Source organism: Pempheris klunzingeri, chromosome 5, assembly GCF_042242105.1.
Source record: "Pempheris klunzingeri isolate RE-2024b chromosome 5, fPemKlu1.hap1, whole genome shotgun sequence".
NCBI classification, from domain to species: domain Eukaryota; kingdom Metazoa; phylum Chordata; class Actinopteri; order Acropomatiformes; family Pempheridae; genus Pempheris; species Pempheris klunzingeri.
Genome location: NC_092016.1, coordinates 12,275,748 through 12,291,968, shown reverse-complemented (window position 1 = coordinate 12,291,968; position 16,221 = coordinate 12,275,748). Strand labels below are relative to the sequence as shown.

Genomic DNA, 16,221 nt, shown 5'->3' with positions numbered 1-16,221 from the left:
GGCTACAAAACAAAGATGAAAGAGCTCATGGGAGCACGTTAGACTACTTCCGTCTTCGTTTACATCTGTCAGCTTAGAAATACTGTATCATTAGGTGCCCCATGCCTGAGCAGACTGTGTTTCTATTGTATTCATACCTCCTGACAATTCCGAAGTTATAATATCTCATCTAATAAGCGGTTATGCCATGTTGTGAGGCTTCACTTGGGTCGTAGGTGTCACCCAGTTGCGCATGCGCAGTAGCAACCCGCTGTCTCGCTTCCGGCTTTTTTTTCGAGCAATGAATTGTGTTCAAGAAAGTCAGTTTAACACGTAAAAAAACTGTAAATCCATCTACTTTAAACATATATTACAACTATCATATCAATGTTAAGTGGTTAAGTATGCACTGAAACCACCACCAGTTTATTTAGTAAAACATAACGCGATTTCACTTGCAAAACTCTTGTTGCATAAAGAATTTCTTTATCATCTTTCATCAAGTTGTCTCATCACTTGACGTAACGTAATCTCAAAAATCACGTGTTATGAGTTCTGCCTCATTATTTTAGTAATTATTTGCAACTCCTATATGCGCCTACTGAATATTGTTTTCCAGATATTTATTTTAAGCCTGTTACTATTCAGGTTTGCACAAAATTATAACATGGGGACAGATTTATTTCCACCACTTGTCATCAATAGTGTTCACACATGAGTTGATGGGTTGCAAAATACAATTTAAATTTCATCAAACATAGTAGGAAAATGAACATCAAGCTGAATGTAAACCGCATATTCTATTAAGCTGATCAAACAACCAAACTCTGAAAAGCATGTTGAAACACTGTTACATTCATATTTTATATTTACACACCCACAGTGAGTAATAAAAGAACATTTCCCAGAAAATGAGACATTCTAGTGATTATTCTGCAAAACTCCTTTTTTGTGAATATTTTATATCCCAAATAAAAAGCAAGATCAGTTAATTACAGCCGTACATTGTAAAATAAAGCAAGAAAATGTGAAAGGTTGTTTTTGACAGTTTTATGGTGAGATCTTTGCAGCCTAAAACAAAAGATTCACAAATGCTGAGAAGGAAAACATAAAACAAGAGTGTGCAGTGGGCATCACCGTACAAAACAACTCTAAATATAGGTTATGTGTTGGGTTTTGAACTGGCACGTGTATTCAGAAGACTTCAGACTGTTTTCAGCAAATAGTTGAGCCAATTGATGGTGCAGTTCTTCATCCAGAGTGATGAGAGTGTGTCTTTAGGGCTTCAATTGACAATGATTTCCCTTAATAATTAATGTGCCCACTGTTTTACTGAACTAATTGTTTGGTTATAATGTGTCTGAAATTTGTGTGAAAAAAAACTCTTTCACAATTTCCTGGATCTCAAATTGCTTATTTTGTCCAGTCAAAACTCAAAATCCCAAATATATTCAGTTCAAGAAAAGCAGGATTTCCTCACAACTGACAAGTTGAAACAAAGGGAGTTTCAATTATCTAAATGGTTGCTGGATTTGACTAATCATTTCAGCTTTGGTTTCTTTTGATTACACCGTGACTACTCAGATTTATTTATTATCAGAGATTGCATAAAACATATAGGATAAAGCTCCAAGGGAAAAATACAACTTAAGAAACATTACTTTGCAAATGTTGTAGAGGTGAAACAAAAAAGAAAATCAAACAAAATAGTAATTGTTTGCTATCATAGTACATATGTCAGTACAAAAAAGCTGACTTAACTGTCATCAGCTGATATGTTTGGCATCAAGTCTCGTAGAGTTATAATACAAAACCAAGCTGGTAAAAAGTCAACACATGTTGCTATCGAGGTGATGGCGTTTTCTATGACATTTCGATCCCTTTGTCCTGGAGGTGTGACTCAGACTGGGGGTCTCTATTTTTCCCCGATGATTTCTTCTTTTTTCTAAAGGAGTACATAGAAAATATTAAGGCGATTAAAGCAGAGTAGTCATTAACTGTGAGTGATGCTATTGCTCTTTAGTTTTAGTGTTCTCGTCATTCTTTCATCATTATTTATGTAAAACTAAAGATACAGGAAAATGATCTTACCCTGATTTAACAGTCAGGACAATCACAGTTATGAGGACAGCAGCAAGAATGACAGCAATCAAAACCCCACAGATGATTGCTGGTAAAGAGGACAACAGTGTTACAGATGAGCAGGATTCATGTAAATAGATGAAATACCACAATTTACACAAAGTATATAACAACAGTTTTATGCAGATAGTTACAGCCATTTAGAATCTGATGTAAAAAGTGTAAAAACCAGTTTGGACTAAAGCAAACTCAGCTGAAAGAGGGATCCACTCTGTCTATGTTGTCATTTTTAAGATAACAAAGAATTAAACGTATATTGCAAATAACGACTGTGCGTTCATTCTATGTCCACTGACCAATAGGAGTGTCTGAGTCCTGCTCCTCCGGTTCATCACCGTCATCTTAGAACCAAAACAATCGACATTAACATATTAGATAACATGATATTTTGATACTCTAACACACAGGATTGTCAATGACTGCGTACATAAGAGACAGACTTGTGCTCACCGTGGATGCCAGCACAGGTGGCGTTGCAGCTGTTAAGGTCGGCAAATCTGTTACCATTTCCGACGCATCCAGACCAAAAGAATCTTTTGCATTTGTCGTGAACAGAATCATAGTAGTAATTCAAAAACTGTCCACTACAGATACCAACGGCCTTTTTGAAGTGGCAAGCTTTAGTGGCTGTGAAGACAAAAGGCACCATCCTCATTATCATCATTACAAGTATATTCACAGCAGTGTTTGCAGTTTAGTACTAACACTAATAAATGTGATCTCATATAAACTGCTCTGCTATTCATACAGCAGAGTATTAGATGATTTACAACAATATCAGGCAGTTAGTAAAAGCCCCAGGTGTATTCATTGACACTTTTGTCTGTCACAAGCAGTCCTGCTCTTTCACCACTTGGTGGCGTATTGCTAATACTCAAAGCTCATTATCTCTCATTACATGTGAAAAAATGTTCTGAAAGCTAAAAATGGTTTGGGTCTATCAAATTGACACAATAGCATTGGCATTGATAATGTAAATTTTACAGTCAAATAATGAACACGCTCCTATTCACACGTAAGAGGCTGAAGGCTAAATTCTGCTTGAGGCAAATGTTAAGAAGGCCCCTCTCTCTCTGTGGGAGGCTTCGTGATGATGTAGCGTGTCCTTTCATGGCTCTTTTGGCCATAAAACTCTCCTTCATTAGCAGGTTCACGGTCCAAAGTCCAACAGCCAGGTAGGAGGACAGTTTTTTTTTTTTAAAAAAAAGCCACAGGTAGAGGTCTTTGAAGTTGCAGTAGACATTTTGCATGTTTAAAATAGAGTTAGTGTTGAACCAAGGTGAATCGTTACATTAATCTTCTTTTACTATAAGTGTATAAAATGTTCTTACCATCTAAGGGGTAGATACTGTCGAAATGGATGGAACAGTTTCTTATGCACTCCCTTTCATCTTCAAAACGGTTGGCGTTTCCTCCTTGGCCTTTGTATAGGAAAGGACTGCACTGATCTTTTTCGGCATCGTAATGCAGAGCAAATTGAAAGCTTGAGCCTTGTCCTTCATCATAGGGCAGATTACAGAAATCTGTTGGATGATAAAAATAAAAATAAATTAGTTTTATTTACAAAAGGTGGTGCTCTGGATTAAAAACAGTTGATATGCAGTATTTTGTTAGAGCAACTATTGGTCACAGAGTAAGCTGGAAAGGTGACTGTTGCACAGTTGGTGTATGACAGGTGTTTGAGCTGAAATCATCAGCAGATATCTGTGATCACATAACTAATGTTTAACTTACCTCATCACCAGAGGCCCACTCCCTCTTTTTATGACAGCAATAAAAAGTGTGTTTTACGGTGCATTTTCAGTCCTCCCGCCCTTCATAGTTTTCACAGAAGGGAAGTTGTTTCAAACGGTTCTTTCAAGATGAAACCCAAAATGCACTTGATTTTGGAAGTAAACGAACTAAGTAGATATTCTTAGATGCTCAAAATTTGCTGCCCCCCTCAAATCATTTGCTCAGCTGTGAGGTGAGACAAAGTTACAGGTTGACATAATTTCAGTTCATTGTGTTCAGGCTCAGACAGAAATGATCTCAACGCTTAAAAGTTTGGAATTATAGAGGAACGAAATGTCCAGTCAGCTTAGCACAATCATTAGCAGTGTGTAAATAACATTTCCAGGGAGAGTGAAGATACAGTAAATACCATCCTTTCTTTTTTTGGTCACAGCTAAAGACAATCATTGTTGGCCTAAGTTGCAACTTACAACACGAACATTAAGTCAGGAAAAAAGGTAAAAGACAATTATATCCTGCTGAGAGATGCAGTCTAGACTCATATAATGATCTGCCATCCAGTCTATTGATTTCTGATTGAACTGAATAAACTTTACTATTACTGCACAAAAAAGCAGCTATCACTAACTAACTGTATATGACTCAGCCTACAGTTTCTATCGTCCGCCGCCAATGTAACCGCCATGTTGCTCTGAAAGGACTCAAGGTGAAGCTTTATCTCAGATTCAGTTTGAGTGAAACTGAAACATTACACCTAAGTAGAAACATAACATTAGAGACAAGATATGTAAAGCACCATATCTTAATAGGTATAGTTTAAATAGCAGTAACGCACAAGACCAACGCCTCATGTTTTCTAAAGATGAGCCCATGTGCTAATGGCCCTGGCCCATTCTGACAAGTTAACCTCGGGTCTGTTAACTGAGCTTTTGTTAAGGTTTTACATTAGCTGCAATTCAAGAAGAAAATAGTTTGATATACCTGCCGTGGAGTGGCTGATGTGGAAGACAGCGAAAGCAATCCCCAAAAACAACAGGTGCTTCATCGTGCTGCTTGTCTTTGTGTCGTCTTTCCTGTAATGAGTGAGCGTTGTAAACTACAGTGGGAGCGGGTTGTCACTGCTGACCTTTGGACCAACATTTCCCCAATGGTGACACCTTCAATCGAAACAAAGGCTAGTGACAAGGAAAGGCATCTTCCTCTTTTTAGAGCCTTTACTACAGTTAAGACTTCGGTGTTCGGATTTTTCATACAAGGGCGTAGCCAGTTATTGCGAGCTCCATATACAGTAGCAGGTGATACCATTACACATATACTGAGGCCGTCAGCATATTGATTGAGAGTTACACCGTTAAATTGGTAATTTTTGTAAATTTATGGAACACGTTGAGACTAACCTTTTGCAGAAAGCTTCATTAGAAAGCATTTAGAGAGTGAGTTAAATCCCCCTGTCACAGGGTCACATCAGGGAGGAACTCTATCCTCTTATTTTGTCATTTTGGCTCACGTCAGCTTTATAAATATTCTTTGTTTGAAAAGTTTAACTGCTGAAACAACATGTCTCCCACTCAGGTTATGTGCACCAGAGGTTTCGAGTTTTTATCTCACACTTCATTGCATGTTGGACCGCGCTTGGCTTCCAAACTATAGCTGTGATGTCACAATATCAAGTATCTTCTTAAATTCAGTTTAAAGGCACAGAGTAAAAAAATTCCCCTTCAGCTGATGAATGAGAAAACAGATTTCTGTGTCAAACTCTGCACATGCGTACATCTTTCTGCACAGCGAAACTCAGACATCCAATAAAGAAACAATAAGCAAAGCACATTTTTGAGAGTAGGGGGGCTTTAAAAGAGTAAGACATAACATTTATTTTTAGATTATAATGGTTTGAAGGACAGTTTATGCATGGGTGTGTGTGCTGTTAAAGTAGCCATTCTTATTGATTTTTTTTTTTCTTCAACATTTATGCATTCATTCATTCATTCATTCATTCATTCATTCATTCACTTTGTGTGTGTGTGCCAGCCATAATATCAACTCTTCCATGTAACCTCCTGGACAGTGACAGTGGGCGCCTGTGCAATTAAACAACCTTTAAACTTGCAGAACGAAGGAGCAAAGGAAACCCATCTCACATGCATTTTGCAGTATTGTCTGCAGAGTCTCTGTGTGCACTGTAACAGGGTCGTATAGTAGTTTGAAAGCCAGGCTTTTATATAAAACTTTGACCCAACCGTGCTTCCATAATGTTACTGATTGTTATCTATGATAGTGAAAAGCACGAACAGGTTGATAGCGGTGTGCAGGTCTGTTTTGTGCAGCCCTCACACCTCACCTGTCTTTACTTGGTCGTCATTGCTGTGTGACTCCGGTGCCTTTGACGCATCCGTCGTTCGCCGGCAGCTCGAGTCCGAAATGAGTGACTTCTCTCGGATGCGGTCGCCGCTGTGGTGCTGTCACTCTCCGGTGACCAGATGACTCTGGAGGCTGGTTTTTGTTGTTGCTCTGACGTCAGTGCGAGCTACAATGAAGCTGACAACATGGGTATAAAAGCCGGTTTGAAGGCTGGTGCTCCAAGCTGCTGCTGTGCACCGGGTTAACATCAGGCTACCACACGAGGGAGGGCTGAGGGGATCAGGATGCACTTCGTGAGCTTCACACCCATCCTTCTGCTGCAGCTGACTTTCCCCGCTGTGCTGCATGGTAAGATCTTCGATGAGTGCGAAAAGTTATCAGCAGGAAGAGGGAAGAAAAAAAAAAACATTTGGGCCATTTCAGGGTCTTGTGCAGAAAGGATGCTTCATGGCAGGTGTCACCATCCAACCTGCAGGTGCCCTTTCTGAGGAGGAGGGTGAAGTAATATATTGGACATCTTACCTCAAATAATTTGTTTTTGTTTCATTTGTGAAATGCCTATCCTGTAATCTTGTGGGAAAATATATGTCATATCATTGTACAGTAATATATTTTAATTTACAGTGGGGCGAAATAATTTGTTCTGTCTGTTCCAGGTGCCAAATGGACGTACAATGGTAAGTGTGATAATATTTTCCTCATATAATTTCAATGGTAGATCAGGTGTAGATATATTTTTTCCATGTTTCCATTTCTCCATTTCTAATCCCACATCTGTATGTCGTACTCACTCACACTGGTGTTCTACTCTTAATCCAGTGTTAAAGTGTTAGAATTCAATTTGATGCAACTCTCTGATTGGCAATAACTGAGTCAGGGAAGATTTTATTGTTGTATTTCCCCCACAGCAGTGTTTTGAACTGGTTATACCATATAGTGGGACAAATATGATAAAAGTTTTTACTGATGTACTTTCAAAACAAGTGGAAGAAACTCTCTGTGACCCTTCTCTGACCCCTAAAGACACCCAGCGCTGACATCCCCTCTGTCACCTCATGTAATTGCAGAGTTCATTTCAGACTCTGCATGTGGCTGACTGCTTTTGTTTCATGCCTTAAAGACCATGGGCACCATGACTATCTCTTACATAAACTGTGTTCAGAGCATGACCTCTTGTCATTGTGTCACAGATTCTCAAAAGTGCGTTGCATTCAGGGACTAAATCTGAAAAAAAAAAAAGTAGTCAAGTGAAGTGCAATATAATTTTTTTTAATAACCACATCCATTTTTTGAAGAAATATTACACACTTTTGACAACCAGACTCATTTTACAAACCTACTGCAGTCTGTCTAAGATATACGCCATAGTGCACAAATTCTTTCACGCAGGTGAATAAGAAATAAGCTTCCAGTATGAGGACATTATACTTGCATAATTTGGACCTCTGAGAGAGGATAATCCACCCTGGTTTTGATAATAGTATTGATTTGACATTAATGGTAGAAAATGGCCTCTTTGGGATTGTGGATACACTGCTGTTTCTTACGTGAGAAAATTTGGACAATACAAAGAACACCTAAACAAATAATGGAAAATTAGATAAGAAAATTTCTAATTTATGAGTCAGTTAAGTGGATACCTCAATAATGTAGCAAAATATGCTACTTGCCAAAGTAAATATGGCCAAAAAACTTTAATCTTCCAAAAATATATACAAAGCATTATACCTCAAGAAAGCTGTGTTATTTTGATAATAACAAAATGAAGAATGAGTGCAATGTTTTGCAATGCAGAACTATGTAGTATAGAAAAAGAAAAAAAAAACCCTGAGGCCTCCTGAGTGCAGCGTGGTGGATTTCATCCTCAGTTACAGTCAAACCCTCAAGAGGCCTTGTCATAGTAGTCAGTAGTCTGGAGGGCTGGTAGCACTTTCTGTTGATGGGGTCACAGCTGAGTCAGACGATTTATGTCCACCTCAACACTCCACCCTCTGGCACAGGGCAAAACAGTAAACCTTAGCATGGGAGGAAAAGAAAGAAAGAAAAGTTTTTTTCTACTTTGACCACTGGTGTCATATTTAACAGTTTACTCTACAGAATTAATGGCTTATATAAATCTTCTTATCTAACATTACTTTTGCATAACTATGAAATGGCCTCATATTTTGTTTTCACTTACCCACACATATGTATGTTCTACCAAGGACCGCCAAGGGCCCACCAAAGGCCACTGAAGGCCATTATTATAGGGCAGACTGGGTCTAATTAAAACAGCAAATGAAGTAGACACTGAGTAATTATAGCCATCAGAAAATCTTTCTTTTTATTAAAGGGAGGGTTTGCCTCGATTGAACTTTGAGTTTTGCTTCAAACAAGTATTCAGTGATTTCACAGCTCCACTGGATGCCTTTTGGCAAGTCTTGTGCAATCAATCCACATTTGTCTGGTAACTGACAGTTGGGGTAGGGGCAGGCCTCATGGTGCATCATTCATATTTAACTGCAGTCAGCTGGCATCTGGTGAATGGTGGAATTTTAGATGAGTTCTGGACAGATAATGAATTAGTGGCAAGTATACAGAAGTGATGAGAGCACTGTTACATTCAGGGCTTTTTGTTGGTGTTTTCTTTTCCGCTACAGAAATTTTACTTCAGATTTGATAGGGTGCATTCGCTTTATACTGAGCATCATGTTTGCTCAGTATAAAGCTCGGTATGGATCCTTAGTACACTGAATGAAAATATCAGAAAGCAAGCTTCCTGATTTTCTCTTCTCATTAACATTTCCTTGCCTTTTGTATTAGTTCCAAGGCCAGCACAGACACGCAGACACGCTATTGAAAGACACCCTCATGCAGCTGAGGTCACTTTGTAAACTGCATGACTCGATCTGCAAATGTGGCCATTTTCGGTGGCCTGTGCTTTATAGAAACCTCTCATTTGGAGAGAGACAGCGTTCTCACTGGCTCTCCCCGCAGACAACAGCCTTGTTCTCACTCTTGCTTCTTAAGAAAGGGCCAAGAGCGAAGCCACTGGCCTCTCCCATGCCGCCTTGTGCATAGATAATAATACTTCATTTTGATTACAGATAAAAATCTTCAGTAGCTAAGGACAAGCCCTGGCCCTCTCTGGAGCCATCACATGTTCAGCGTAAAATTGGGGCACGCAGTTTGCTTCTTTGCACTTTAAAATGAAAGTTTAACATTTTAAAAGTTATGCAGCGTATTCCTAGAATATATGTCGCTCCACTGTACAGCATATTTAAATAGTTAAAGTCTGGGCTACATTAAGGTGCAGACAACTCTCAAATGTATTTTATTGGTAATAGTAACTTACAGCGATGCTGTTGCAGGGCTAGACGGAGAACAGCACTGGTCCAAGCATTATCCATATTGTGGTGGAACTTTCCAGTCTCCAATAGACATCAAGTCAGAGCTGCTAAGGTTCGACCCAACTTTAAGGCCAATTGAGGTTCAAAACTACAACCTGTCGCCCAATGAGCAGCTTACCCTTGGAAACAATGGACATTCTGGTGAGTATAAATCATCAATGTTATAGAAAAAAAATCATAATACGGCAAAGTACGTATAATTAAGTGTGTATTTTGAACTCATTTTGTTGCAGGTAACAAACATATGTATGAAACTAAGCAAAATTTATGAACAAATAAAGTGCACACTTTGTCTTAGGATCTAAAATTCTTCAAATCAAAGTGACGAACTAGTAAATGTATTCATTAGAAACAGTCTAACATAAATCTAGAGGAGTCTGTTCCTGCTGTAGAGAGCTAATTTCTGGGTCAACCTGAAGAAAATGATAGGAAGATCTTCTTTCTACATCTGCCACAGCAATTTTACATAATCACTCTCTTATTATCTTAACTGTCCTTTCACCGAAAGCAAGAGCTCCATGTTTAGTCTGGGAAAATATGAGCTGAGATTAGTCATCTGCGCTGCCTCTTCTGGGTCCGACAGGTCTTAACAAAAGAAACCAGCTTCGGTTTAATATATCTATTTATAACATAGTCTTAAATTTAACTCCTAAATATAGCAATCAGAACATAGACAGCTATGCCTGTGTGCTACAGCAAAAACAAATACGTTGATGACTTAAGCTGAAGAATATGGTCACGCTACAAAATTATAGTTGAATGATTCTTCTTTGTTTGAAGATTAGAAAGTCAGACAAAAGTGAGGTTAACTGCGTCAGTAAACATCAAGATGCAGAGCCGTTGTCATTGCAGATTCTTACACGTTACACGTTGCTGTAGATGAGAAATTCCACTGATTCCTTTTGCTCTAACATGTGATGTAAACTGTGATGTATGCAGTGTAAGTAAACTTTTAGAGTGCAGAGACCAGACAAATGCTTACGCGTGCATGTCTGATGGGCCTGAACACCACAAACCGAGTGGCATCATCAGCATGACATGTGTCTGAAATCAGCTGACAAGAGGTTTTTCACATGTAAACATTCGTCATACACTGAGGGACATGTGGAAAGCGCTCCTACATCACTCCAACGTAAAGTGTCTTAAACGTAGCTACACAGTTTTTGCAAAAACAACTTGACAGCACCGAGCGGGCCACGCTGACTTCCTCAGTTTAGATGAAGTTAAAGTTGATGTTTCTCGATCCCCTGATGTTAACTGAAGTAACCCCCGCGCTGGTATGTGTGGTGGGGTTTCGTGTCTCTTGATCCACAGTGCAAATATCACTGCCCTCTAAGATGTATATCTCCGGCCTGCCTCATCGTTACACTGCAGCTCAGCTCCATTTCCACTGGGGCTCCTCCAGCAGACCTGAGGGCTCTGAACACAGGGTGAACAGTAAGCAGTATGCAGCAGAGGTAAACAAAGCAAACAGCACTGCTTACTACCCAAGTAAGCAAGACATTTAGTCTAGTACTGTACCAATTTCAAGAACAATTTCAAGGTACTTACATCATCTGTTACTTTATACTTCTACCCCACTACATTTCAGAGACAAATATTGTACTTTTTGCTACTTATCAGACAGTTATAGTTAATTGTTACTTTGAAGATTAAGATTTTCCATGTTAAAGTTTATACAATATGATGCATTGTTATGTATTGATACATATGACACTCTGAATAGTGCTATTTTGCACTATTGAGTACTTTGATACTTTGAATGCATTTTGCTGATAATACAACACTTACTGTACTTTTACTTCAGTAAAATGTTGAATTCTGGAGTATTTCTAGACTGTAGTATTGGAACATTTACTTAGGTAAACCAGTGGCAAAGGTCAACGAATGGTCAGTCCATTCATTTAAAGAGGTCTTTCACTTATATGCAGCGTCGGGAGACAGCATCTCTTGCATGAGACAAATGATTTAATACTTTATGACTTAAATGTGTACCATTTGACTGGCAGAGGAATCAGAGCCACTGACACCCTTCAAGGCTCACAGATGCCACCCAAGCTGAAGAAACTCTCGAACACTCTGCATCTGCGTATTGCTGCTCCAGTTTCTTGACACTGTGGCAGACATTCAGTTGACATCTACTCACCAGTCAAACGGTTTCAGAAATAGCCTATTGTGTAACTGACTGTAAAGTACAATTAATGGTTTGTATAAAATGCATTCTAATTAAGGAGACTTAGGCATTTTTACAATTAACACGTTGTGAGCCTTTAAAATCTCAACCACTAAGATTATAAAGAGAGGACAGTTGAGGCCATAGTTGTTTTTCAAAATAAATCATGCCACCAAATTAGCATATTTTACCATCTAGTTGCACATGCTAAAAGCAAAGACATACTTTAAGTCAGCTGCAGTATGTACAGTGTGACAGCGTGGCTTATTTCTGCTGAGTTTGAGGGGATTAGAGTACCAGGCTATTATGCTTTGGTTTTCAACCACCTCTGGAAAGGAGTGGCTGTCTGTGCTATTTAATGTGTCAGGCCCTGTAAGCAGTTTTGACACAGTAGTTTGCTCTATTTACTTTGGTTCTTGAAGTAAAGCAGACAGTAAAGTATAAAAGCATCCAAGTCTCTTTTATGATACACACAAAAATGGGAGACTTTTTTATGTAATTTGGTATCGTTTGAATTACAGTGGGTAGAAGCTGAAATGGTTACAACCTGTGTGACCATGCCCCAGTTGCAGCACAGCCACATATAAGGTGCTGTGGTTTGACCTGGGTTTCTGAGTGGACACGTCGAAGACTCTTTTCAAGTCTCTCCAGACTCCAGAACCACAGTTCCCCGATGACGTCTTGTTTTGGAGGGATGGAATGATGGGAAATTGAACATTTCCCAGAAATAGTGCAAATGTTCACCTTAATTCCTAAGATAGAGCAAAGTCTGTAAATTCAATTTTGTCATATTTGGACAGAATGACTAACATGCCTTTTTGTAGCAGCGAATACACACAACACAATATACCGTCAGCAAAACACCAGCGTTTCTCATGTGTTTTGGCCATATTATTCCACCAATATCATACCCCCAATTAACCCAATTACCATCTACAGTGAACAGAACACTTGTTATAACTAGTCACAACAGTTAGCAGCGAATTTGCTTTGATAAAAAGAAAATCTAAAAGAAATCTAAAGAGGTGAGATGGTATTAAGATCTAAGATCTATCTTTTCTGCATGCTCCCTGAAAATACACTACATGGTGTTCACACAAGACAATGTACAGTATATGGAGTATATAGACAATGTATAGTATAATACATATAATGCATTTAGTAATATTTAGTTTAAATAATAAAGCTGCATGAGAGCAATGAGGTCATTCTACTTTGAAATAAGGTTTTGACCTTTTTTTCCACTTAAATCTTTATTGGCAAGATTTGTACAACATTAAATAATAACAGTAATTAAAACATTTTTTCACTTGCATTATGTCTATTTTTCCAAGTGTGCTTCTTGTTGTCTCAACACATGTGCCAGTTTTTCCAATAAGAAGATTTTTTTCAACATTTACTAGCTATGGGTCCTGTGTTAGAGGCACCATTTCTCCCAATTCCTAATTGCTTTATTCACTTGCTGTTAAAACATGTGTTGCATCACCTTGTGCTGTCTGTACAGAAACTGCAAAGAAAGGAACCATACACCTCACTACTTACTTTATATACCATATTCCAAAATGTCTTCAAAAAATATGTGACTGATCTACAGCAAATTAACCGCTCTCTCTACAACTATCTGATGTCTTTGTTGCTGCTCACTTTTCACTTTGGATGTAATAAAGAAACAAATCAGATTTTTCTCACCAATCATCTCAGGGTTTTGACTGCTTTTTGGTTTGTTTGTTCCACAGGGTCTTGACTTCTTTCTCTGTTTTTTTTCACAGATGCACGTTGTGCACTTCAATTCAGATAAGTATCCCAACATGTCCATGGCTGTAGACAAATCTGACGGCCTGGCTGTGCTGGGTGTCCTGATTGAGGTGAGACATGAGGGTCTCTGTGGGTGGGGACAGTGATGTGTGAATTTCTGTGGAACTGGACCATATAATTGTGTTTGTCATACAGATCGGAGAGTTCAATCCGGCTTTTGAACAGTTTTTGAAGTTCATCAATGGTATCAAATACAGGGGTGAGTCTAAAGTAGTGATTTTTTCTTTTGTAGTTTTGACACACTGAATATAACAAGTTACAGTTACAAGTAATGTCTGTGTTTATTTCAACTGACAGATCAGAGAGTGCAGGTGTCTGGTTTCAACATCAGAGCACTGCTGCCTGCACGTTTGGATGAGTATTATCGCTACGATGGGTCACTGACGACTCCTCCATGCTACCCAAGTGTCCTTTGGACATTGTTCAGGAATCATGTCACAATATCTCACAAACAGGTGCTCCATCAGTGTTAAATACTTAAACAGATTTGATATTAGAATAAATAAGCCTGTTAACCTGATTTTTCAGACAGTTTACCATGACAAGCCCCATATATTTAACCTTCACTGGTGTGGAAACTGGCTTAACTGGTGTGGTGTGGAAAAACTGGTGTGCGTAACAAGATTTTGTTTTGTTGTGTCTTCTTAGTTTCTGGCCCTGGCAACAACCCTCTACTCCTCACATGCCCAGGACTCAGCCCCTGTGCCTCTGAATGACAACTACAGGAAACCACAGCACACTGACAGCAGAGCTGTGCTGGTATCTTTTAAGGAGGGTAAGTATGGTCTTCAAAATGGGCTTGCTTTATTGTTGGAGCATGAGTGCAAAGGCCAGTTAACTGACGTGGCCACGGCGCTGCTTTAAAAATGGCAAAAAGGCAGGTTTGAATGATGTATTGGCGTGTTTCCTTCTGCAAAGCACAGGGCTGTCACACTTGTATGGTATCACCTGCTTGTGGTTGAGCTTTCATGTCGATGTCTTTCTTAATCATCTTAAAAGCTGATTGACTTTGATGAGCTTCTGGGAAAGTAGGCCATCTTTTTAGACACAACAAATTAGCCATCCCTGTGACATACTGAGAAAGTCTGCAGCCCTCAAATTTGTCTTTAAAGGCTTACTTTTATGTGGTTGACTGGTTTACCACACTGTATGGTATTTAGGTCCATATAGTCTGGTATGAATGTGCATGTTTTCCTCATTTTCAAAGCTTCCCTCTCTGAGCTATGCTTTTTCTAATGGCACATATGTTTTGACACGGCAGTGTGGAATCCTCTGCTATTAGCTTTCATGCGCAGCATCTAGCAGGCGATGGCTTGTGCTTTTACTTCATCACTTCAGGCAGTGCTTTTGCATGCTGGGCGTGAAGGCCTAAAGTCGTTCCAAGAAATATCCCACAGACGGGGATGTTTAACAAGCTGTGATTGGCTGTGTGTCTGATGCAGGCAGAGGACTGCACGGTATTCTTACAGTCACATCTCCACTCACGAGGAAGCGAATCGTTCAACAGCTGCTGGTTGGCGACCTAGCAGACCTGGCTGATGAAGGGCTCTATCAGCTCCTACCAGGCGGCACAGAGAAGCTCCATGCTGGCAAGAAGAAAGACCTCAAGAACCAAAAGAGTGAGACTCTGGCCAAATACAATCAAGCAACGCTGAATCCATCCCTGTGGAAGAAAAGCCAGGCCAACCGCTCTGTGGGAAAGCTAGGGTTGGCTGAAGACGCACTATGCTATGGCTCCCTGGAGCAGAGAGTTTTCCATCAGCTCAAACAGTCCCATACTGAGAACCAGCTGGTTCAGGCTCTCAGAGATTCAATTTTCCCTGAGCTCAACCTCAGGAGCTACTTGGACTGTAAGTCAGACTTAGCCCTCCCCGCTATCAGACATATTCTCCGTGGACGGCCACCAACAGATGAGGCGTTTGAGTTAGATCGCTCTCTAACAAAAGCCTTGATGATTCAGCGGAAGACCTCCACTGCAATCAAGAAAAGTGTTCCAGTGACAAACTATGGCAGTCTCACCCCTGCTACTGTTCCCAGGAAACCGCACAGCCAGGGTTATCCACATCCTTGGCTTTTGCCAATGGAGTGGGAAGACTAGAGATTCCTGAAATAGTTGAGACTCAAATTATGTCACTTTTTGTAGCAGACATCAGTTGTTTGTCCCACAAACCAATCTTACTCACAGATGTATTTAATGTTAAATTATTCTCTCCAGTATGTGCACATATTTACAACACAATTTCTATCCGAAAGAGAGATTTAAGAGTTAATATACAGTTATTGTTGCAAGCAAGCAAGTGTCTACGCATCACCACTGACTGTGCTCAGCGCTGTATGCAGCAAATCTCAAAATTGGCATGAAAATAAAAAAAAAAGAGACATATTTACTTTTTCTAATGTGCTTGAAATTTCCTTGCCATGCAATGCTTTAAAAAAAACACTACAAAGTATATATTTCATGCTTGGAAATCTATATGCATCAAGCTACATGTAGTACACCAAATGTCTGGCAAAGAATCCTTACAGTTTTATACCGCACAGTTCTATAGTTTGGTAATTGTGGAGCTATGCTAGTAATTATTGTCTTGCGTAATATAGAGATGGAGCTAAACCAAAAGAATTTTCTAGAGC

At 39.4% G+C, this 16,221-nt stretch overlaps 2 protein-coding genes across 2 annotated transcripts; one reads left to right on the top strand and one right to left on the bottom strand.

Annotated features, from left to right (window-relative positions):
- Nucleotides 1-1,442: 1,442 nt before the first annotated feature.
- On the bottom strand, nt 1,443-4,954 carry LOC139201396 (kunitz-type serine protease inhibitor bitisilin-3). Its single transcript, XM_070830696.1, has 6 exons — nt 4,837-4,954; nt 3,453-3,644; nt 2,572-2,748; nt 2,418-2,462; nt 2,071-2,149; nt 1,443-1,924 (listed from the first exon to the last, which is right to left on the bottom strand). Exons 1-6 carry the CDS (start codon nt 4,898-4,900, stop codon nt 1,843-1,845), a joined length of 639 nt encoding a protein of 212 aa, XP_070686797.1. The 5' UTR covers nt 4,901-4,954; the 3' UTR covers nt 1,443-1,842.
- A 1,543-nt stretch (nt 4,955-6,497) lies between these two features.
- Nucleotides 6,498-15,688, top strand: ca12 (carbonic anhydrase XII). The gene is made up of 9 exons (XM_070830503.1): nt 6,498-6,561; nt 6,870-6,890; nt 9,564-9,743; nt 10,917-11,059; nt 13,545-13,640; nt 13,726-13,789; nt 13,888-14,045; nt 14,239-14,369; nt 15,037-15,688. Exons 1-9 carry the CDS (start codon nt 6,498-6,500, stop codon nt 15,686-15,688), a joined length of 1,509 nt encoding a protein of 502 aa, XP_070686604.1.
- Nucleotides 15,689-16,221: the final 533 nt, after the last annotated feature.